Consider the following 23,227-nt stretch of genomic DNA (forward strand, 5'->3'; position numbering starts at 1 on the left):
GTGTGTGTGTGTGTCCTCTAGGTTCTGGTTCTGACCTGTGTGTGTGTGTGTCCCCTCTAGGTTCTGGTTCTGACCTGTGTGTGTGTCCTCTAGGTTCTGGTTCTGGTTCTGACCTGTGTGTGTGTCCTCTAGGTTCTGGTTCTGGTTCTGACCTGTGTGTGTGTGTGTCCTCTAGGTTCTGGTTCTGGTTCTGACCTGTGTGTGTGTGTCCTCTAGGTTCTGGTTCTGACCTGTGTGTGTGTGTGTCCTCTAGGTTCTGGTTCTGACCTGTGTGTGTGTGTGTCCTCTAGGTTCTGGTTCTGACCTGTGTGTGTGTGTCCTCTAGGTTCTGGTTCTGACCTGTGTGTGTGTGTCCTCTAGGTTCTGGTTCTGGTTCTGACCTGTGTGTGTGTGTGTCCTCTAGGTTCTGGTTCTGACCTGTGTGTGTGTCCTCTAGGTTCTGGTTCTGGTTCTGACCTGTGTGTGTGTCCTCTCTAGGTTCTGGTTCTGACCTGTGTGTGTGTGTCCTCCAGGTTTTGGTTCTGGTTCTGACCTGTGTGTGTGTCCTCTAGGTTCTGGTTCTGGTTCTGACCTGTGTGTGTGTCCTCTAGGTTCTGGTTCTGGTTCTGACCTGTGTGTGTGTGTGTCCTCTAGGTTCTGGTTCTGGTTCTGACCTGTGTGTGTGTGTCCTCTAGGTTCTGGTTCTGACCTGTGTGTGTGTGTGTCCTCTAGGTTCTGGTTCTGACCTGTGTGTGTGTGTCCTCTAGGTTCTGGTTCTGACCTGTGTGTGTGTGTCCTCTAGGTTCTGGTTCTGGTTCTGACCTGTGTGTGTGTGTGTGTGTCCTCTAGGTTCTGGTTCTGACCTGTGTGTGTGTCCTCTAGGTTCTGGTTCTGACCTGTGTCTGAGGAAGTTCCCATCTCTGCTCCACGGGAAACGCTCCGCTCCCGAACTCCCCATGTTACCCCCGGCAACGCGCCACGGCGACCACACTAGCAACGAGACCTCGCCGGTCAAACGCAAACCTCGCCCTTCTCCTCGGTCGCCCCGGAGATTCACCTTTGACCCCGCCGGGGGACTAGGGGGAGGGGCTAGCGAGGAGGAGGGATGGACACGCAGACGCAGCGAGAGGATTTTCCTTCATGATGCCTCCACCAATCAGATCTCTCCCTCCAGCAAAGACCCTCCAATCAGCACTAAACCCGCCCCCAGACCTAAAACCACACCCAGGGACGGGAAAGACTGGAAGGTGAGTCGGTCTGTCCTCTCTGGCCTGTCCTCTCTGGCCTGTCCTCTCTGGTCTGTCCTCTCTGGTCTGTCCTCTCTGGCCTGTCCTCTCTGGCCTGTCCTCTCTGGTCTGTCCTCTCTAGTCTGTACTCTCTGTCTGTCCTCTCGGCCTGTCCTCTCGGGTCTCTTTCGGGTCTGTCCTCTCGGCCTGTCCTCTCTGGCCTGTCCTCTCTGGCCTGTCCTCTCTGGTCTCTTTCGGGTCTGTACTCTCCGTCTGTCCTCTCGGCCTGTCCTCTCGGGTCTCTTTCGGGCCTGTCCTCTCTGGCCTGTCCTCTCTGGCCTGTCCTCTCTGGCCTGTCCTCTCTGGTCTCTTTCGGGTCTGTCCTCTCTGGCCTGTCCTCTCTGGCCTGTCCTCTCTGGCCTGTCCTCTCTGGTCTGTCCTCTCTGGTCTGTACTCTCCGCCTGTCCTCTCGGGTCTCTTTCGGGTCTGTCCTCTCGGCCTGTCCTCTTGGGTCTGTCCTCTCGGGTCTGTCCATCTTTCTGGTGTGTTTATGATGGTATGTGTGGGTGTGTGATGGTGTGTGTGTATGTGGTGTGATGGTGTGTGTGTTCTAACTTGCTTGTTTCTCTGTGTGTGTTAAACAGAAGAAGAGGCTGAAGGACTCTCCCCTGACCCCGCCCTCTCTGTCTAGTCCAATCACAGAGAGCCCGGTAGCCCTTCCCCTCAGCCCTGCACGCAAGAGCCAATCAAAAGCCAAGGCTAAACCCCGAGAGGTCTGTGCACTGCTACGTTCATCCTCATAAAATTATCCTTCACGTGTGTTACATACAACTGCCTCTCAGATATGACAACTCTGTGTGTGTGTGTGTGTGTGTGTGTGTGTGTGTGTGTGTGTTTTCAACAGGCTCGTGGAGCGGTCAGTAGGCTGATGAAGAGTATGGAGGCTGATGAAGACTTCGAACCCAGTCAGGACAGCAGCTTCTCTGAAGACGATGGACCTCCTCCGTCACACAGCAGTCTGGCTGAGAGGACCCTGTCGTCTGGTTAGTTGACTGGTTATGTAGATATCAGTCTGGCTGAGAGGACCCTGTCGTCTGGTTAGTTGACTGGTTATGTAGATATCAGTCTGGCTGTGAGGACCCTGTCGTCTGGTTGGTTGACTGGTTATGTAGATATCAGTCTGGCTGAGAGGAACCTGTCGTCTGGTTAGTTGACTGGTTATGTAGGTACGTTGGTGTGTATATATCAGTCTGGCTGAGAGGACCCTGTCATCTGGTTAGTTGACTGTTAATGTAGATACGTTGGTGTGTATATATCAGTCTGGCTGAGAGGACCCTGTCGTCTGGTTGGTTGACTGGTTATGTAGATATCATTCTGGCTGAGAGGACCCTGTCGTCTGGTTAGTTGACTGGTTATGTAGATACGTTGGTGTGTATATATCAGTCTGGCTGAGAGGACCCTGTCGTCTGGTTAGTTGACTGGTTATGTAGATACGTTGGTGTGTGTATATCAGTCTGGCTGAGAGGACCCTGTCGTCTGGTTAGTTGACTGGTTATGTAGATACGTTGGTGTGTATATATCAGTCTGGCTGAGAGGACCCTGTCGTCTGGTTGGTTGACTGGTTATGTAGATATCAGTCTGGCTGAGAGGACCCTGTCGTTTGGTTAGTTGACTGGTTATGTAGATACGTTGGTGTGTATATATCAGTCTGGCTGAGAGGACCCTGTCGTCTGGTTAGTTGACTGGTTATGTAGATACGTTGGTGTGTATATATCAGTCTGGCTGAGAGGACCCTGTCGTCTGGTTAGTTGACTGGTTATGTAGATACGTTGGTGTGTATATATCAGTCTGGCTGAGAGGACGATGTCGTCTGGTTAGTTGACTGGTTAAGTATATATCAGTCTGGCTGAGAGGACCCTGTCGTCTGGTTAGTTGACTGGTTATGTAGATACGTTGGTGTGTATATATCAGTCTGGCTGAGAGGACCCTGTCGTCTGGTTAGTTGACTGGTTATGTAGAGACGTTGGTGTGTATATATCAGTCTGGCTAAGAGGACCCTGTCTTCTGGTTAGTTGACTGGTTATGTAGATACGTTGGTGTGTATATATCAGTCTGGCTGAGAGGACCCTGTCGTCTGGTTAGTTGACTGGTTATGTATATATCAGTCTGGCTAAGAGGACCCTGTCGTCTGGTTAGTTGACTGGTTATGTAGATACGTTGGTGTGTGTATATATCAGTCTGGCTGAGAGGACCCTGTCGTCTGGTTAGTTGACTGGTTATGTAGAGACATTGGTGTGTATATATCAGTCTGGCTGAGAGGACCCTGTCGTCTGGTTAGTTGACTGGTTATGTAGATACGTTGGTGTGTATATATCAGTCTGGCTGAGAGGACCCTGTCATCTGGTTAGTTGACTGGTTATGTATATATCAGTCTGGCTGAGAGGACCCTGTCGTCTGGTTAGTTGACTGGTTATGTAGATACGTTGGTGTGTATATATCAGTCTGGCTGAGAGGACCCTGTCGTCTGGTTAGTTGACTGGTTATGTAGAGACGTTGGTGTGTATATATCAGTCTGGCTGAGAGGACCCTGTCGTCTGGTTAGTTGACTGGTTATGTATATATCAGTCTGGCTGAGAGGACCCTGTCGTCTGGTTAGTTGACTGGTTATGTAGATACGTTGGTGTGTATATATCAGTCTGGCTGAGAGGACCCTGTCGTCTGGTTAGTTGACTGGTTATGTATATATCAGTCTGGCTGAGAGGACCCTGTCGTCTAGTTAGTTGACTGGTTATGTAGATATCAGTCTGGCTGAGAGGACCCTGTCGTCTGGTTAGTTGACTGGTTATGTAGATACGTTGGTGTGTATATATCAGTCTGGCTGAGAGGACCCTGTCGTCTAGTTAGTTGACTGGTTATGTAGATACGTTGGTGTGTATATATCAGTCTGGCTGAGAGGACCCTGTCGTCTAGTTAGTTGACTGGTTATGTAGATACGTTGGTGTGTATATATCAGTCTGGCTGAGAGGACCCTGTCGTCTAGTTAGTTGACTGGTTATGTAGATACGTTGGTGTGTATATATCAGTCTGGCTGAGAGGACCCTGTCGTCTGGTTAGTTGACTGGTTATGTAGATACGTTGGTGTGTATATATCAGTCTGGCTGAGAGGACCCTGTCGTCTAGTTAGTTGACTGGTTATGTAGATACGTTGGTGTGTATATATCAGTCTGGCAGAGAGGACCCTGTCGTCTAGTTAGTTGACTGGTTATGTAGATACGTTGGTGTGTGTATATATCAGTCTGGCTGAGAGGACCCTGTCGTCTGGTTAGTTGACTGGTTATGTAGATACGTTGGTGTGTATATATCAGTCTGGCTGAGAGGACCCTGTCGTCTAGTTAGTTGACTGGTTATGTAGATACGTTGGTGTGTATATATCAGTCTGGCTGAGAGGACCCTGTCGTCTGGTTAGTTGACTGGTTATGTAGATACGTTGGTGTGTATATATCAGTCTGGCAGAGAGGACCCTGTCGTCTAGTTAGTTGACTGGTTATGTAGATACGTTGGTGTGTGTATATATCAGTCTGGCTGAGAGGACCCTGTCGTCTGGTTAGTTGACTGGTTATGTAGATACGTTGGTGTGTATATATCAGTCTGGCTGAGAGGACCCTGTCGTCTAGTTAGTTGACTGGTTATGTAGATACGTTGGTGTGTATATATCAGTCTGGCTGAGAGGACCCTGTCGTCTGGTTAGTTGACTGGTTATGTAGATACGTTGGTGTGTATATATCAGTCTGGCTGAGAGGACCCTGTCGTCTGGTTAGTTGACTGGTTATGTATATATCAGTCTGGCTGAGAGGACCCTGTCGTCTGGTTAGTTGACTGGTTATGTAGATACGTTGGTGTGTATATATCAGTCTGGCTGAGAGGACCCTGTCGTCTGGTTAGTTGACTGGTTATGTATATATCAGTCTGGCTGAGAGGACCCTGTCGTCTGGTTAGTTGACTGGTTATGTAGATACGTTGGTGTGTATATATCAGTCTGGCTGAGAGGACCCTGTCGTCTGGTTAGTTGACTGGTTATGTAGATACGTTGGTGTGTATATATCAGTCTGGCTGAGAGGACCCTGTCATCTAGTTAGTTGACTGGTTATGTAGATACGTTGGTGTGTATATATCAGTCTGGCTGAGAGGACCCTGTCGTCTGGTTAGTTGACTGGTTATGTAGATACGTTGGTGTGTATATATCAGTCTGGCTGAGAGGACCCTGTCGTCTGGTTAGTTGACTGGTTATGTAGATACGTTGGTGTGTATATATCAGTCTGGCTGAGAGGACCCTGTCGTCTGGTTAGTTGACTGGTTATGTAGATACGTTGGTGTGTATATATCAGTCTGGCTGAGAGGACCCTGTCGTCTGGTTAGTTGACTGGTTATGTAGATACGTTGGTGTGTATATATCAGTCTGGCTGAGAGGACCCTGTCGTCTAGTTAGTTGACTGGTTATGTAGATACGTTGGTGTGTATATATCAGTCTGGCTGAGAGGACCCTGTCGTCTGGTTAGTTGACTGGTTATGTAGATACGTTGGTGTGTATATATCAGTCTGGCTGAGAGGACCCTGTCGTCTGGTTAGTTGACTGGTTATGTAGATACGTTGGTGTGTATATATCAGTCTGGCTGAGAGGACCCTGTCGTCTGGTTAGTTGACTGGTTATGTAGATACGTTGGTGTGTATATATCAGTCTGGCTGAGAGGACCCTGTCATCTAGTTAGTTGACTGGTTATGTAGATACGTTGGTGTGTATATATCAGTCTGGCTGAGAGGACCCTGTCGTCTGGTTAGTTGACTGTTAATGTAGATACGTTGGTGTGTATATATCAGTCTGGCTGAGAGGACCCTGTCGTCTAGTTAGTTGACTGGTTATGTAGATACGTTGGTGTGTATATATCAGTCTGGCTGAGAGTACCCTGTCGTCTGGTTAGTTGACTGGTTATGTAGATACGTTGGTGTGTATATATCAGTCTGGCTGAGAGGACCCTGTCGTCTGGTTAGTTGACTGGTTATGTAGATACGTTGGTGTGTATATATCAGTCTGGCTGAGAGGACCCTGTCATCTAGTTAGTTGACTGGTTATGTAGATACATACGTTGGTGTGTATATATCAGTCTGGCTGAGAGGACCCAGTCGTCTGGTTAGTTGACTGTTAATGTAGATACGTTGGTGTGTATATATCAGTCTGGCTGAGAGGACCCTGTCGTCTAGTTAGTTGACTGGTTATGTAGATACGTTGGTGTGTATATATCAGTCTGGCTGAGAGGACCCTGTCGTCTGGTTAGTTGACTGGTTATGTAGATACGTTGGTGTGTATATATCAGTCTGGCTGAGAGGACCCTGTCGTCTGGTTAGTTGACTGGTTATGTAGATACGTTGGTGTGTATATATCAGTCTGGCTGAGAGGACCCTGTCGTCTGGTTAGTTGACTGGTTATGTAGATACGTTGGTGTGTATATATCAGTCTGGCTGAGAGGACCCTGTCATCTAGATAGTTGACTGGTTATGTAGATACGTTGGTGTGTATATATCAGTCTGGCTGAGAGGACCCTGTCGTCTGGTTAGTTGACTGGTTATGTAGATACGTTGGTGTGTATATATCAGTCTGGCTGAGAGGACCCTGTCATCTAGTTAGTTGACTGGTTATGTAGATACGTTGGTGTGTATATATCAGTCTGGCTGAGAGGACCCTGTCATCTAGTTAGTTGACTGGTTATGTAGATACGTTGGTGTGTATATATCAGTCTGGCTGAGAGGACCCTGTCGTCTGGTTAGTTGACTGGTTATGTAGATACGTTGGTGTGTATATATCAGTCTGGCTGAGAGGACCCTGTCGTCTGGTTAGTTGACTGGTTATGTAGATACGTTGGTGTGTATATATCAGTCTGGCTGAGAGGACCCTGTCGTCTGGTTAGTTGACTGGTTATGTAGATACGTTGGTGTGTATATATCAGTCTGGCTGAGAGGACCTTGTCGTCTGGTTAGTTGACTGGTTATGTAGATACGTTGGTGTGTATATATCAGTCTGGCTGAGAGGACCCTGTCGTCTGGTTAGTTGACTGGTTATGTAGATACGTTGGTGTGTATATATCAGTCTGGCTGAGAGGACCCTGTCGTCTGGTTAGTTGACTGGTTATGTAGATACGTTGGTGTGTATATATCAGTCTGGCTGAGAGGACCCTGTCGTCTGGTTAGTTGACTGGTTATGTAGATACGTTGGTGTGTATATATCAGTCTGGCTGAGAGGACCCTGTCGTCTGGTTAGTTGACTGGTTATGTAGATACGTTGGTGTGTATATATCAGTCTGGCTGAGAGGACCCTGTCGTCTAGTTAGTTGACTGGTTATGTAGATACGTTGGTGTGTATATCAGTCTGGCTGAGAGGACCCTGTCATCTAGTTAGTTGACTGGTTATGTAGATACGTTGGTGTGTATATATCAGTCTGGCTGAGAGGACCCTGTCGTCTAGTTAGTTGACTGGTTATGTAGATACGTTGGTGTGTATATATCAGTCTGGCTGAGAGGACCCTGTCGTCTAGTTAGTTGACTGGTTATGTAGATACGTTGGTGTGTATATATCAGTCTGGCTGAGAGGACCCTGTCGTCTGGTTAGTTGACTGTTAATGTAGATACGTTGGTGTGTATATATCAGTCTGGCTGAGAGGACCCTGTCGTCTAGTTAGTTGACTGGTTATGTAGATACGTTGGTGTGTATATATCAGTCTGGCTGAGAGTACCCTGTCGTCTGGTTAGTTGACTGGTTATGTAGATACGTTGGTGTGTATATATCAGTCTGGCTGAGAGGACCCTGTCGTCTGGTTAGTTGACTGGTTATGTAGATACGTTGGTGTGTATATATCAGTCTGGCTGAGAGGACCCTGTCATCTAGTTAGTTGACTGGTTATGTAGATACATACGTTGGTGTGTATATATCAGTCTGGCTGAGAGGACCCAGTCGTCTGGTTAGTTGACTGTTAATGTAGATACGTTGGTGTGTATATATCAGTCTGGCTGAGAGGACCCTGTCGTCTAGTTAGTTGACTGGTTATGTAGATACGTTGGTGTGTATATATCAGTCTGGCTGAGAGGACCCTGTCGTCTGGTTAGTTGACTGGTTATGTAGATACGTTGGTGTGTATATATCAGTCTGGCTGAGAGGACCCTGTCGTCTGGTTAGTTGACTGGTTATGTAGATACGTTGGTGTGTATATATCAGTCTGGCTGAGAGGACCCTGTCGTCTGGTTAGTTGACTGGTTATGTAGATACGTTGGTGTGTATATATCAGTCTGGCTGAGAGGACCCTGTCATCTAGATAGTTGACTGGTTATGTAGATACGTTGGTGTGTATATATCAGTCTGGCTGAGAGGACCCTGTCGTCTGGTTAGTTGACTGGTTATGTAGATACGTTGGTGTGTATATATCAGTCTGGCTGAGAGGACCCTGTCATCTAGTTAGTTGACTGGTTATGTAGATACGTTGGTGTGTATATATCAGTCTGGCTGAGAGGACCCTGTCATCTAGTTAGTTGACTGGTTATGTAGATACGTTGGTGTGTATATATCAGTCTGGCTGAGAGGACCCTGTCGTCTGGTTAGTTGACTGGTTATGTAGATACGTTGGTGTGTATATATCAGTCTGGCTGAGAGGACCCTGTCGTCTGGTTAGTTGACTGGTTATGTAGATACGTTGGTGTGTATATATCAGTCTGGCTGAGAGGACCCTGTCGTCTGGTTAGTTGACTGGTTATGTAGATACGTTGGTGTGTATATATCAGTCTGGCTGAGAGGACCTTGTCGTCTGGTTAGTTGACTGGTTATGTAGATACGTTGGTGTGTATATATCAGTCTGGCTGAGAGGACCCTGTCGTCTGGTTAGTTGACTGGTTATGTAGATACGTTGGTGTGTATATATCAGTCTGGCTGAGAGGACCCTGTCGTCTGGTTAGTTGACTGGTTATGTAGATACGTTGGTGTGTATATATCAGTCTGGCTGAGAGGACCCTGTCGTCTGGTTAGTTGACTGGTTATGTAGATACGTTGGTGTGTATATATCAGTCTGGCTGAGAGGACCCTGTCGTCTGGTTAGTTGACTGGTTATGTAGATACGTTGGTGTGTATATATCAGTCTGGCTGAGAGGACCCTGTCGTCTAGTTAGTTGACTGGTTATGTAGATACGTTGGTGTGTATATATCAGTCTGGCTGAGAGGACCCTGTCATCTAGTTAGTTGACTGGTTATGTAGATACGTTGGTGTGTATATATCAGTCTGGCTGAGAGGACCCTGTCGTCTAGTTAGTTGACTGGTTATGTAGATACGTTGGTGTGTATATATCAGTCTGGCTGAGAGGACCCTGTCGTCTAGTTAGTTGACTGGTTATGTAGATACGTTGGTGTGTATATATCAGTCTGGCTGAGAGGACCCTGTCGTCTGGTTAGTTGACTGGTTATGTAGATACGTTGGTGTGTATATATCAGTCTGGCTGAGAGGACCCTGTCGTCTGGTTAGTTGACTGGTTATGTAGATACGTTGGTGTGTATATATCAGTCTGGCTGAGAGGACCCTGTCGTCTGGTTAGTTGACTGGTTATGTAGATACGTTGGTGTGTATATATCAGTCTGGCTGAGAGGACCCTGTCGTCTGGTTAGTTGACTGGTTATGTAGATACGTTGGTGTGTATATATCAGTCTGGCTGAGAGGACCCTGTCGTCTGGTTAGTTGACTGGTTATGTAGATACGTTGGTGTGTATATATCAGTCTGGCTGAGAGGACCCTGTCGTCTGGTTAGTTGACTGGTTATGTAGATACGTTGGTGTGTATATATCAGTCTGGCTGAGAGGACCCTGTCATCTAGTTAGTTGACTGGTTATGTAGATACATACGTTGGTGTGTATATATCAGTCTGGCTGAGAGGACCCAGTCGTCTGGTTAGTTGACTGTTAATGTAGATACGTTGGTGTGTATATATCAGTCTGGCTGAGAGGACCCTGTCGTCTAGTTAGTTGACTGGTTATGTAGATACGTTGGTGTGTATATATCAGTCTGGCTGAGAGGACCCTGTCGTCTGGTTAGTTGACTGGTTATGTAGATACGTTGGTGTGTATATATCAGTCTGGCTGAGAGGACCCTGTCGTCTGGTTAGTTGACTGGTTATGTAGATACGTTGGTGTGTATATATCAGTCTGGCTGAGAGGACCCTGTCGTCTGGTTAGTTGACTGGTTATGTAGATACGTTGGTGTGTATATATCAGTCTGGCTGAGAGGACCCTGTCATCTAGATAGTTGACTGGTTATGTAGATACGTTGGTGTGTATATATCAGTCTGGCTGAGAGGACCCTGTCGTCTGGTTAGTTGACTGGTTATGTAGATACGTTGGTGTGTATATATCAGTCTGGCTGAGAGGACCCTGTCATCTAGTTAGTTGACTGGTTATGTAGATACGTTGGTGTGTATATATCAGTCTGGCTGAGAGGACCCTGTCATCTAGTTAGTTGACTGGTTATGTAGATACGTTGGTGTGTATATATCAGTCTGGCTGAGAGGACCCTGTCGTCTGGTTAGTTGACTGGTTATGTAGATACGTTGGTGTGTATATATCAGTCTGGCTGAGAGGACCCTGTCGTCTGGTTAGTTGACTGGTTATGTAGATACGTTGGTGTGTATATATCAGTCTGGCTGAGAGGACCCTGTCGTCTGGTTAGTTGACTGGTTATGTAGATACGTTGGTGTGTATATATCAGTCTGGCTGAGAGGACCTTGTCGTCTGGTTAGTTGACTGGTTATGTAGATACGTTGGTGTGTATATATCAGTCTGGCTGAGAGGACCCTGTCGTCTGGTTAGTTGACTGGTTATGTAGATACGTTGGTGTGTATATATCAGTCTGGCTGAGAGGACCCTGTCGTCTGGTTAGTTGACTGGTTATGTAGATACGTTGGTGTGTATATATCAGTCTGGCTGAGAGGACCCTGTCGTCTGGTTAGTTGACTGGTTATGTAGATACGTTGGTGTGTATATATCAGTCTGGCTGAGAGGACCCTGTCGTCTGGTTAGTTGACTGGTTATGTAGATACGTTGGTGTGTATATATCAGTCTGGCTGAGAGGACCCTGTCGTCTAGTTAGTTGACTGGTTATGTAGATACGTTGGTGTGTATATATCAGTCTGGCTGAGAGGACCCTGTCATCTAGTTAGTTGACTGGTTATGTAGATACGTTGGTGTGTATATATCAGTCTGGCTGAGAGGACCCTGTCGTCTAGTTAGTTGACTGGTTATGTAGATACGTTGGTGTGTATATATCAGTCTGGCTGAGAGGACCCTGTCGTCTAGTTAGTTGACTGGTTATGTAGATACGTTGGTGTGTATATATCAGTCTGGCTGAGAGGACCCTGTCGTCTGGTTAGTTGACTGTTAATGTAGATACGTTGGTGTGTATATATCAGTCTGGCTGAGAGGACCCTGTCGTCTAGTTAGTTGACTGGTTATGTAGATACGTTGGTGTGTATATATCAGTCTGGCTGAGAGTACCCTGTCGTCTGGTTAGTTGACTGGTTATGTAGATACGTTGGTGTGTATATATCAGTCTGGCTGAGAGGACCCTGTCGTCTGGTTAGTTGACTGGTTATGTAGATACGTTGGTGTGTATATATCAGTCTGGCTGAGAGGACCCTGTCATCTAGTTAGTTGACTGGTTATGTAGATACATACGTTGGTGTGTATATATCAGTCTGGCTGAGAGGACCCAGTCGTCTGGTTAGTTGACTGTTAATGTAGATACGTTGGTGTGTATATATCAGTCTGGCTGAGAGGACCCTGTCGTCTAGTTAGTTGACTGGTTATGTAGATACGTTGGTGTGTATATATCAGTCTGGCTGAGAGGACCCTGTCGTCTGGTTAGTTGACTGGTTATGTAGATACGTTGGTGTGTATATATCAGTCTGGCTGAGAGGACCCTGTCGTCTGGTTAGTTGACTGGTTATGTAGATACGTTGGTGTGTATATATCAGTCTGGCTGAGAGGACCCTGTCGTCTGGTTAGTTGACTGGTTATGTAGATACGTTGGTGTGTATATATCAGTCTGGCTGAGAGGACCCTGTCATCTAGATAGTTGACTGGTTATGTAGATACGTTGGTGTGTATATATCAGTCTGGCTGAGAGGACCCTGTCGTCTGGTTAGTTGACTGGTTATGTAGATACGTTGGTGTGTATATATCAGTCTGGCTGAGAGGACCCTGTCATCTAGTTAGTTGACTGGTTATGTAGATACGTTGGTGTGTATATATCAGTCTGGCTGAGAGGACCCTGTCATCTAGTTAGTTGACTGGTTATGTAGATACGTTGGTGTGTATATATCAGTCTGGCTGAGAGGACCCTGTCGTCTGGTTAGTTGACTGGTTATGTAGATACGTTGGTGTGTATATATCAGTCTGGCTGAGAGGACCCTGTCGTCTGGTTAGTTGACTGGTTATGTAGATACGTTGGTGTGTATATATCAGTCTGGCTGAGAGGACCCTGTCGTCTGGTTAGTTGACTGGTTATGTAGATACGTTGGTGTGTATATATCAGTCTGGCTGAGAGGACCTTGTCGTCTGGTTAGTTGACTGGTTATGTAGATACGTTGGTGTGTATATATCAGTCTGGCTGAGAGGACCCTGTCGTCTGGTTAGTTGACTGGTTATGTAGATACGTTGGTGTGTATATATCAGTCTGGCTGAGAGGACCCTGTCGTCTGGTTAGTTGACTGGTTATGTAGATACGTTGGTGTGTATATATCAGTCTGGCTGAGAGGACCCTGTCGTCTGGTTAGTTGACTGGTTATGTAGATACGTTGGTGTGTATATATCAGTCTGGCTGAGAGGACCCTGTCGTCTGGTTAGTTGACTGGTTATGTAGATACGTTGGTGTGTATATATCAGTCTGGCTGAGAGGACCCTGTCGTCTAGTTAGTTGACTGGTTATGTAGATACGTTGGTGTGTATATATCAGTCTGGCTGAGAGGACCCTGTCATCTAGTTAGTTGACTGGTTATGTAGATACGTTGGTGTGTATATATCAGTCTGGCTGAGAGGACCCTGTCGTCTAGTTAGTTGACTGGTTATGTAGATACGTTGGTGTGTATATATCAGTCTGGCTGAGAGGACCCTGTCGTCTAGTTAGTTGACTGGTTATGTAGATACGTTGGTGTGTATATATCAGTCTGGCTGAGAGGACCCTGTCGTCTGGTTAGTTGACTGGTTATGTAGATACGTTGGTGTGTATATATCAGTCTGGCTGAGAGGACCCTGTCGTCTGGTTAGTTGACTGGTTATGTAGATACGTTGGTGTGTATATATCAGTCTGGCTGAGAGGACCCTGTCGTCTGGTTAGTTGACTGGTTATGTAGATACGTTGGTGTGTATATATCAGTCTGGCTGAGAGGACCCTGTCGTCTGGTTAGTTGACTGGTTATGTAGATACGTTGGTGTGTATATATCAGTCTGGCTGAGAGGACCCTGTCGTCTAGTTAGTTGACTGGTTATGTAGATACGTTGGTGTGTATATATCAGTCTGGCTGAGAGGACCCTGTCGTCTAGTTAGTTGACTGGTTATGTAGATACGTTGGTGTGTATATATCAGTCTGGCTGAGAGGACCCTGTCGTCTGGTTAGTTGACTGGTTATGTAGATACGTTGGTGTGTATATATCAGTCTGGCTGAGAGGACCCTGTCGTCTGGTTAGTTGACTGGTTATGTAGATACGTTGGTGTGTATATATCAGTCTGGCTGAGAGGACCCTGTCGTCTAGTTAGTTGACTGGTTATGTAGATACGTTGGTGTGTATATATCAGTCTGGCTGAGAGGACCCTGTCGTCTAGTTAGTTGACTGGTTATGTAGATACGTTGGTGTGTATATATCAGTCTGGCTGAGAGGACCCTGTCGTCTAGTTAGTTGACTGGTTATGTAGATACGTTGGTGTGTATATATCAGTCTGGCTGAGAGGACCCTGTCGTCTGGTTAGTTGACTGGTTATGTAGATACGTTGGTGTGTATATATCAGTCTGGCTGAGAGGACCCTGTCGTCTGGTTAGTTGACTGGTTATGTAGATACGTTGGTGTGTATATATCAGTCTGGCTGAGAGGACCCTGTCGTCTGGTTAGTTGACTGGTTATGTATATATCAGTCTGGCTGAGAGGACCCTGTCGTCTGGTTAGTTGACTGGTTATGTAGATACGTTGGTGTGTATATATCAGTCTGGCTGAGAGGACCCTGTCGTCTGGTTAGTTGACTGGTTATGTATATATCAGTCTGGCTGAGAGGACCCTGTCGTCTGGTTAGTTGACTGGTTATGTAGATACGTTGGTGTGTATATATCAGTCTGGCTGAGAGGACCCTGTCGTCTGGTTAGTTGACTGGTTATGTAGATACGTTGGTGTGTATATATCAGTCTGGCTGAGAGGACCCTGTCATCTAGTTAGTTGACTGGTTATGTAGATACGTTGGTGTGTATATATCAGTCTGGCTGAGAGGACCCTGTCGTCTGGTTAGTTGACTGGTTATGTAGATACGTTGGTGTGTATATATCAGTCTGGCTGAGAGGACCCTGTCGTCTGGTTAGTTGACTGGTTATGTAGATACGTTGGTGTGTATATATCAGTCTGGCTGAGAGGACCCTGTCGTCTGGTTAGTTGACTGGTTATGTAGATACGTTGGTGTGTATATATCAGTCTGGCTGAGAGGACCCTGTCGTCTGGTTAGTTGACTGGTTATGTAGATACGTTGGTGTGTATATATCAGTCTGGCTGAGAGGACCCTGTCGTCTAGTTAGTTGACTGGTTATGTAGATACGTTGGTGTGTATAAATTGTTTTTGTTTTTAAAAATGTTTTTTTTTAAAGTTACCTTGTTTCCATAATTATTATTATTATATAATAAGTATTCAGACCCTTTGCTATGAGACTCAATTGAGCTCAGGTTTTTCCTGTTTCCATTGATCATCCTTGAGATGTTTCTGCAACTTGATTGGAGTCCACATGTGATAAATTAAATTGATTGGACATGATTTGAAAAGGCACACACACCTGTCTAGATAAGGTCCCACAGTTGACAGTGCATGTCAGAGCAAAAACCAAGCCATGAGGTCGAAGGAATTATCTGTAGAGCGCCGAGACAGGATTGTGTCTAGAGACAGATCTGGGGAAGGGTACCAAAACATTTCTGCAGCATTGAAGGTCCCCAAGAACACAGTGGCCTCCATCATTATTAAATGGAAGAAGTTTGGAACCACTAAGACTATTCCTAGCGCTGTCCGCCCGGCCAAACTGAGCGATCGGGGGAGAAGGGCCTTGGTCAGGGAGGAGACCAAGAACCCAATGGTCACTCTGACAGAGCTCCAGAGTTCCTCTGTGGAGATGGGAGAACCTTCCAGAAGGACAACCATCTCTGCAGCACTCCACCAATCAGGCCTTTATGGTTGAGTGTCCAGACGGAAGCCACTCCTCAGTAAAAGGCACATGACAGCCTGCTTGGAGTTTGCCAAAAGGATCCTAAAGGACTCTTTGGCCTCAAAGCCAAGCATCACGTCTGGAGGAAACCTGGCTCCATCCCTACAGTGAAGCATGGTGGTGGCAGCGTCACGTCTGGAGTAAACCTGGCACCATCCCTACAGTGAAGCATGGTGATGGCATCGTCACGTCTGGAGGAAACCTGGCACCATCCCTACAGTGAAGTATGGTGGTGGCAGCATCACGTCTGGAGAAAACCTGGCACCATCCCTACAGTGAAGCATGGTGGTGGCAGCATCACGTCTGGAGGAAACCTGGCACCATCCCTACAGTGAAGCATGGTGGTGGCAGCATTACGTCTGGAGGAAACCTCGCACCATCCCTACAGTGAAGCATGGTGGTGGCAGCATCACGTCTGGAGAAAACCTGGCTCCATCCCTACAGTGAAGCATGGTGGTGGCAGCATCACGTCTGGAGGAAACCTGGCACCATCCCTACAGTGAAGCATGGTGGTGGCAGCATCACGTCTGGAGGAAACCTGGCTCCATCCCTACAGTGAAGCATGGTGGTGGCAGCATCACGTCTGGAGAAAACCTGGCACCATCCCTACAGTGAAGCATGGTGGTGGCAGCATCATGCTGTGGGAATGTTTTTCAGCAGCAGGGACTGGGAGACTAGTCAGGATCGAGGGAAAGATTAATGGAGCAAAGTACAGAGAGATCCTTGATGAAAATGTGCTCCAGAGCGCTCAGGACCTCAGACTGCGGCGAAGATTCACCTTCTAACAGGACAACGACTCTAAGCACACAGCCAAGACAGTGCAGGAGTGGCTTCGGGACAAGTGTTTGAATGTCCTTGAGTGGCCCAGCCAGAGCCCGGACTTGAACCCGATCGAAGAAGTGACCTGAAAATAGCTGTGCAGCGACATTCCCAATCCAACCTGACAGAGCTTGAGAGGATCTGCAGAGAAGAATGGGAGAAACTCCCCAAATACAGGTGTGCCAAGCTTGTAGCATCATACCCAAGAAGACGATGCTGTAATCGCTGCCAAAGGTGCTTCAACAAAGTACTGAGTAAAGGGTCTGAATACTTATGTAAATGTGATATTATTTACATTATTATTTACACCACATTATTTATTTAAAAAATGGTTTTTGCTTGGTCATTATGTGGTATTGTGATCAAATCAAATCAAATGTATTTATATAGCCCTTCGTACATCAGCTGATATCTCAAAGTGCTGTACAGAAACCCAGCCTAAAACGCCAAACAGCAAGCAATGCAGGTGTAGAAGCACGGTGATGATGTCATTATGTGGTATTGTGATGTCATTATGGGGTATTGTGATGTCATTATGGGGTATTGTGATGTCATTATGGGGTATTGTGATGTCATTATAGGGTATTGTGATGTCATTATGGGGTATTGTGTGTAGATTGATGTGGTAAAACCTTTTTTTAAATACATTTTAGAATAAGGCTGTAATGTAATAAATGCACTGTGTTAGTGTATATATTGATGCGTTGATATATTGATTGGTGTATATTGATTGGTGTATATTGATTGGTGTATATTGATTGGTATATATTGGTTGGTATATTGGTTGATATATTGATTGGTGTATATTGATTGGTATATATTGATTGGTATATTGGTTGGTATATTGATTGGTGTATATTGATTGGTGTATAATGATTGGTGTATAATGATTGGTGTATATTGATTGGTGTATATTGATTGGTGTATATTGATTGGTGTATATTGATTGGTGTATATTGATTGGTTTATTGCTATATTGATCCAGCTCCGGTCCAGTGTGTGTTAGATAAAGACTCTCTTCAGGATGGTCTGAGGGTTCTGATCCCCATGGATGATCAGCTGCTTTATGCTGGACACGTCAACACGGTACACTCCCCGGACATGTGAGTACACACACTATGCACCACACAGGGGGAGGGGGGGGGGGGGGGGGGGCGTTGGTGGACACGTCAACACGGTACACTCCCCGGACATGTGAGTACACACACTATGCACCACACAGGGGAGGGGGGGGGGGGTGGTGGACACGTCAACACGGTACACTCCCCGGACATGTGAGTACACACACTATGCACCACACAGGGGAGGGGGGGGGGTGGTGGACACGTCAACACGGTACACTCCCCGGACATGTGAGTACACACACTATGCACCACACAGGGGGAGGGGGGGAGGGGGGGGGGCGTTGGTGGACACGTCAACACGGTACACTCCCCGGACATGTGAGTACACACACTATGCACCACACAGGGGGAGGGGGGGGGGGGGGGGCGTTGGTGGACACGTCAACACGGTACACTCCCCGGACATGTGAGTACACACACTATGCACCACACAGGGGGGAGGGGGGGGGGGGGGGTAGACACGATGTAAGTTACCTCATTTATGTCCCGATAAACTGCCCTGAATGCCTCTGATCCTACTGCTATTGGATACAGTCATCCATGTGCCTTTGTGCCAGAGTGATACTGTTAGCACCGATACGTAGGCGTGTCCTAGGAGGACGTCCACTGTGTGCAGCTCACTCTGCACTAACATAAATAACATGAGCATGTCTACTTCTGCTGAGCTTCTCAGTAAAGCAATGAAAATCATCAATCAGGCATCACAGAAAATAAATATTTTATAAATAGCCCACGTTAACATATGTCGCTTAAGTAACAAGGTTCATGAGGTCAATAACTTGCTAGTAACAGATAACATTAATATTCTGTCTATCTCTGAAACTCACTGAGATAATACCTTTGATGATACAGTCGTAGCAATACACGGTTATAACATGTACAGAAAAAAGACAGGAATGACAAAGGTGGAGGTGTTGCTGTTTATATTCAGAACCACATTCCTGTAAAGCTTAGAGAGGATCTCATGTTAAATACTGTTGAAGTCATATGGCTACAGGGGAGGGAGGGAACAGACCTCAGATCTACTGTCTAGAACAACTCCCGACCCCTGACCTCTGATCTGTAGTTACAGCGTGGTGGTGGAGGGGGAGAGAGGGAACAGACCTCAGATCTACTGTCTAGAACAACTCCTGACCCCTGACCTCTGATCTGTAGTTACAGCGTGGTGGTGGAGGGAGGGAACAGACCTCAGATCTACTGTCTAGAACAACTCCCGACCCCTGACCTCTGATCTGTAGTTACAGCGTGGTGGTGGAGGGGGAGAGAGGGAACAGACCTCAGATCTACTGTCTAGAACAACTCCTGACCCCTGACCTCTGTTCTGTAGTTACAGTGTGGTGGTGGAGGGGGAGAGAGGGAACAGACCTCATATCTACTGTCTAGAACAACTCCTGACCTCTGTTCTGTAGTTACTGTGTGGTGGTGGAGGGGGAGAGAGGGAACAGACCTCATATCTACTGTCTAGAACAACTCCCGACCCCTGACCTCTGTTCTGTAGTTACAGCGTGGTGGTGGAGGGGGAGAGAGGGAACAGACCTCATATCTACTGTCTAGAACAACTCCTGACCTCTGTTCTGTAGTTACAGTGTGGTGGTGGAGGGGGAGAGAGGGAACAGACCTCATATCTACTGTCTAGAACAACTCCTGACCCCTAACTCCTGACCCCTGACCTCTGTTCTGTAGTTACAGTGTGGTGGTGGAGGGGGAGAGAGGGAACAGACGTCATATCTACTGTCTAGAACAACTCCTGACCCCTGACCTCTGTTCTGTAGTTACAGCGTGGTGGTGGAAGGGGAGAGAGGGAACAGACCTCATATCTACTGTCTAGAACTTCTCCTGACCTCTGACCTCTGTTCTGTAGTTACAGCGTGGTGGTGGAGGGGGAGAGAGGGAACAGACCTCATATCTACTGTCTAGAACAACTCCTGACCCCTAACTCCTGACCCCTGACCTCTGTTCTGTAGTCACAGTGTGGTGGTGGAGGGGGAGAGAGGGAACAGACCTCATATCTACTGTCTAGAACAACTCCTGACCCCTGACCTCTGTTCTGTAGTTACAGTGTGGTGGTGGAGGGGGAGAGAGGGAACAGACCTCATATCTACTGTCTAGAACAACTCCTGACCTCTGTTCTGTAGTTACAGTGTGGTGGTGGAGGGGGAGAGAGGGAACAGACCTCATATCTACTGTCTAGAACAACTCCTGACCCCTGACCTCTGTTCTGTAGTTACAGTGTGGTGGTGGAGGGGGAGAGAGGGAACAGACCTCATATCTACTGTCTAGAACAACTCCTGCAGGAGGCTGTGAGTACATCTCATTACGTCTGTGTTCTTTGGGTTTTTATTACAGGCCGTGGATGTGATGCCCTCGTCAGTGTGTGTGTGTGTGTTGTGTTTTTATTACAGTGTGTGTGTGTGTTATTCTAGATTGTGGATGTGTTGCCCTCGTCAGTGTGTGTGTTATTCTAGATTATGGATGTGTTGCCCTCGTCAGTGTGTGTGTTATTCTAGATTGTGGATGTGTTGCCCTCGTCAGTATGTGTGTTATTCTAGATTGTGGATGTGTTGCCCTCGTCAGTGTGTGTGTTATTCTAGATTGTGGATGTGTTGCCCTCGTCAGTGTGTGTGTTATTCTAGATTGTGGATGTGTTGCCCTCGTCAGTGTGTGTGTTATTCTAGATTGTGGATGTGTTGCCCTCGTCAGTGTGTGTGTTATTCTAGATTATGGATGTGTTGCCCTCGTCAGTGTGTGTGTTATTCTAGATTGTGGATGTGTTGCCCTCGTCAGTATGTGTGTTATTCTAGATTGTAGATGTGTTGCCCTCGTCAGTGTGTGTGTTAATGTGTGTTATTATGTGTTATTCCAGATTGTGGATGTGATGCCTCCGTCAGTCTGGTATCTTCCTGAAGGCTGTCGTGTTGCTGCATACTGGAGCCAGCAGTACCACTGTCTCTACCCCGGCACCGTAGTCAACGGTAACGCACAGTACCACTGCCTCTACCCCGGCACCGTAGTCAACGGTAACGCACAGTACCACTGTCTCTACCCCGGCACCGTAGTCAACGGTAACGCATAGTACCACTGCCTCTACCCCGGCACCGTAGTCAACGGTAACGCACAGTACCACTGTCTCTACCCCGGCACCGTAGTCAACGGTAACGCACAGTACCACTGCCTCTACCCCGGCACCGTAGTCAACGGTAACGCACAGTACCACTGCCTCTACCCCGGCACCGTAGTCAACGGTAACGCACAGTACCACTGTCTCTACCCCGGCACCGTAGTCAACGGTAACGCACAGTACCACTGTCTCTACCCCGGCACCGTAGTCAACGGTAACACACAGGCCAGAGTTTCCATTAGCCGGTAATAGCTGGCTTTTGGCCAATAAAAACTAGAAAAGCCGATAAATAAAATTGGAGAAGACAACATCCCATTTGAGAAAGTGTTATATAGTCTCATCACATCTAGTCATTTCAATCTAGGTGACCTGTTCCTTACTGAACTAATACTTGGTGTGTATTGACGTCTATCTAGCTACTTTCAAGGGCACGTTTGAATCTAGGTGACCTGTTACTTTAACCCCTTCCTGTCTGTACAGGAAGTTCAGATGGTGATGACAGTGATGACCTCATCACGGTGGAGTTTGATGACGGTGACACGGGTCGCATCCCCCTCTCCCACATCAGACTGCTGCCCCCTGACTACAAGATACAGTGTAAGAACACAGCCCCTCTCCCACATCAGACTGCTGCCCCCTGACTACAAGACACAGCCCCCTCTCCCACATCAGACTGCTGCCCCCTGACTACCAGATACAGCCCCTCTCCCACATCAGACTGCTGCCCCCTGACTACAAGACACAGCCCCTCTCCCACATCAGACTGCTGCCCCCTGACTACCAGATACAGCCCCTCTCCCACATCAGACTGCTGCCCCCTGACTACAAGACACAGCCCCCTCTCCCACATCAGACTGCTGCCCCCTGACTACAAGACACAGCCCCCTCTCCCACATCAGACTGCTGCCCCCTGACTACAAGACACAGCCCCTCTCCCACATCAGACTGCTGCCCCCTGACTACCAGATACAGCCCCTCTCCCACATCAGACTGCTGCCCCCTGACTACAAGACACAGCCCCCTCTCCCACATCAGACTGCTGCCCCCTGACTACAAGACACAGCCCCCTCTCCCACATCAGACTGCTGCCCCCTGACTACAAGACACAGCCCCCTCTCCCACATCAGACTGCTGCCCCCTGACTACCAGATACAGCCCCTCTCCCACATCAGACTGCTGCCCCCTGACTACAAGACACAGCCCCCTCTCCCACATCAGACTGCTGCCCCCTGACTACCAGATACAGCCCCCTCTCCCACATCAGACTGCTGCCCCCTGACTACCAGATACAGCCCCCTCTCCCACATCAGACTGCTGCCCCCTGACTACCAGATACAGCCCCTCTCCCACATCAGACTGCTGCCCCCTGACTACCAGATACAGCCCCTCTCCCACATCAGACTGCTGCCCCCTGACTACCAGATACAGCCCCCTCTCCCACATCAGACTGCTGCCCCTGACTACAAGATACAGTGTAAGGACACAGCCCCCTCTCCCACATCAGACTGCTGCCCCCTGACTACCAGATACAGCCCTCTCCCACATCAGACTGCTGCCCCTGACTACCAGATACAGCCCCTCTCCCACATCAGACTGCTGCCCCTGACTACAAGATACAGTGTAAGGACACAGCCCCCTCTCCCACATCAGACTGCTGCCCCCTGACTACCAGATACAGCCCCCTCTCCCACATCAGACTGCTGCCCCTGACTACAAGATACAGTGTAAGGACACAGCCCCCTCTCCCACATCAGACTGCTGCCCCCTGACTACCAGATACAGCCCCTCTCCCACATCAGACTGCTGCCCCTGACTACCAGATACAGCCCCTCTCCCACATCAGACTGCTGCCCCCTGACTACCAGATACAGCCCCTCTCCCACATCAGACTGCTGCCCCTGACTACCAGATACAGCCCCTCTCCCACATCAGACTGCTGCCCCTGACTACCAGATACAGCCCCTCTCCCACATCAGACTGCTGCCCCTGACTACCAGATACAGCCCCTCTCCCACATCAGACTGCTGCCCCTTGACTATAAGGACTCACACAAGGACAGACACTCACACAAGGACACACACTCACACAAGGACACACACTCACACAAGGACACACACTCACACAAGGACACACACTCACACAAGGACACACACTCACACAAGGACACACACTCACACAAGGACACACACTCACACAAGGACACACACTCACACAAGGACACACACTCACACAAGGACACACATACACACACAAGGACACACATACACACACAAGGACACACATACACACACAAGGACTCACACACACACACACAAGGACTCACACACACACACACACACACACACAAGGACTCACACACACACACACAAGGACTCACACACACACACAAGGACTCATACAAGAAGACACACACACACACTCACACAAGGACTCACACA

At 47.7% G+C, this 23,227-nt stretch overlaps 1 protein-coding gene across 1 annotated transcript in view; it reads left to right on the forward strand.

The window, feature by feature from the left end:
- tnrc18 (trinucleotide repeat containing 18) overlaps nt 1-23,227 on the forward strand; it is a 102,513-nt gene that overhangs the window by 66,876 nt on the left and 12,410 nt on the right. The window contains 7 exon segments of the mRNA XM_031820416.1: nt 862-1,226; nt 1,850-1,978; nt 2,110-2,248; nt 17,533-17,650; nt 19,896-19,971; nt 20,535-20,643; nt 21,270-21,386. Coding sequence (XP_031676276.1) covers nt 862-1,226; nt 1,850-1,978; nt 2,110-2,248; nt 17,533-17,650; nt 19,896-19,971; nt 20,535-20,643; nt 21,270-21,386 — 1,053 coding nt within the window.

This window comes from Oncorhynchus kisutch, unplaced genomic scaffold, assembly GCF_002021735.2.
Source record: "Oncorhynchus kisutch isolate 150728-3 unplaced genomic scaffold, Okis_V2 scaffold3378, whole genome shotgun sequence".
Lineage (NCBI taxonomy): Eukaryota > Metazoa > Chordata > Actinopteri > Salmoniformes > Salmonidae > Oncorhynchus > Oncorhynchus kisutch.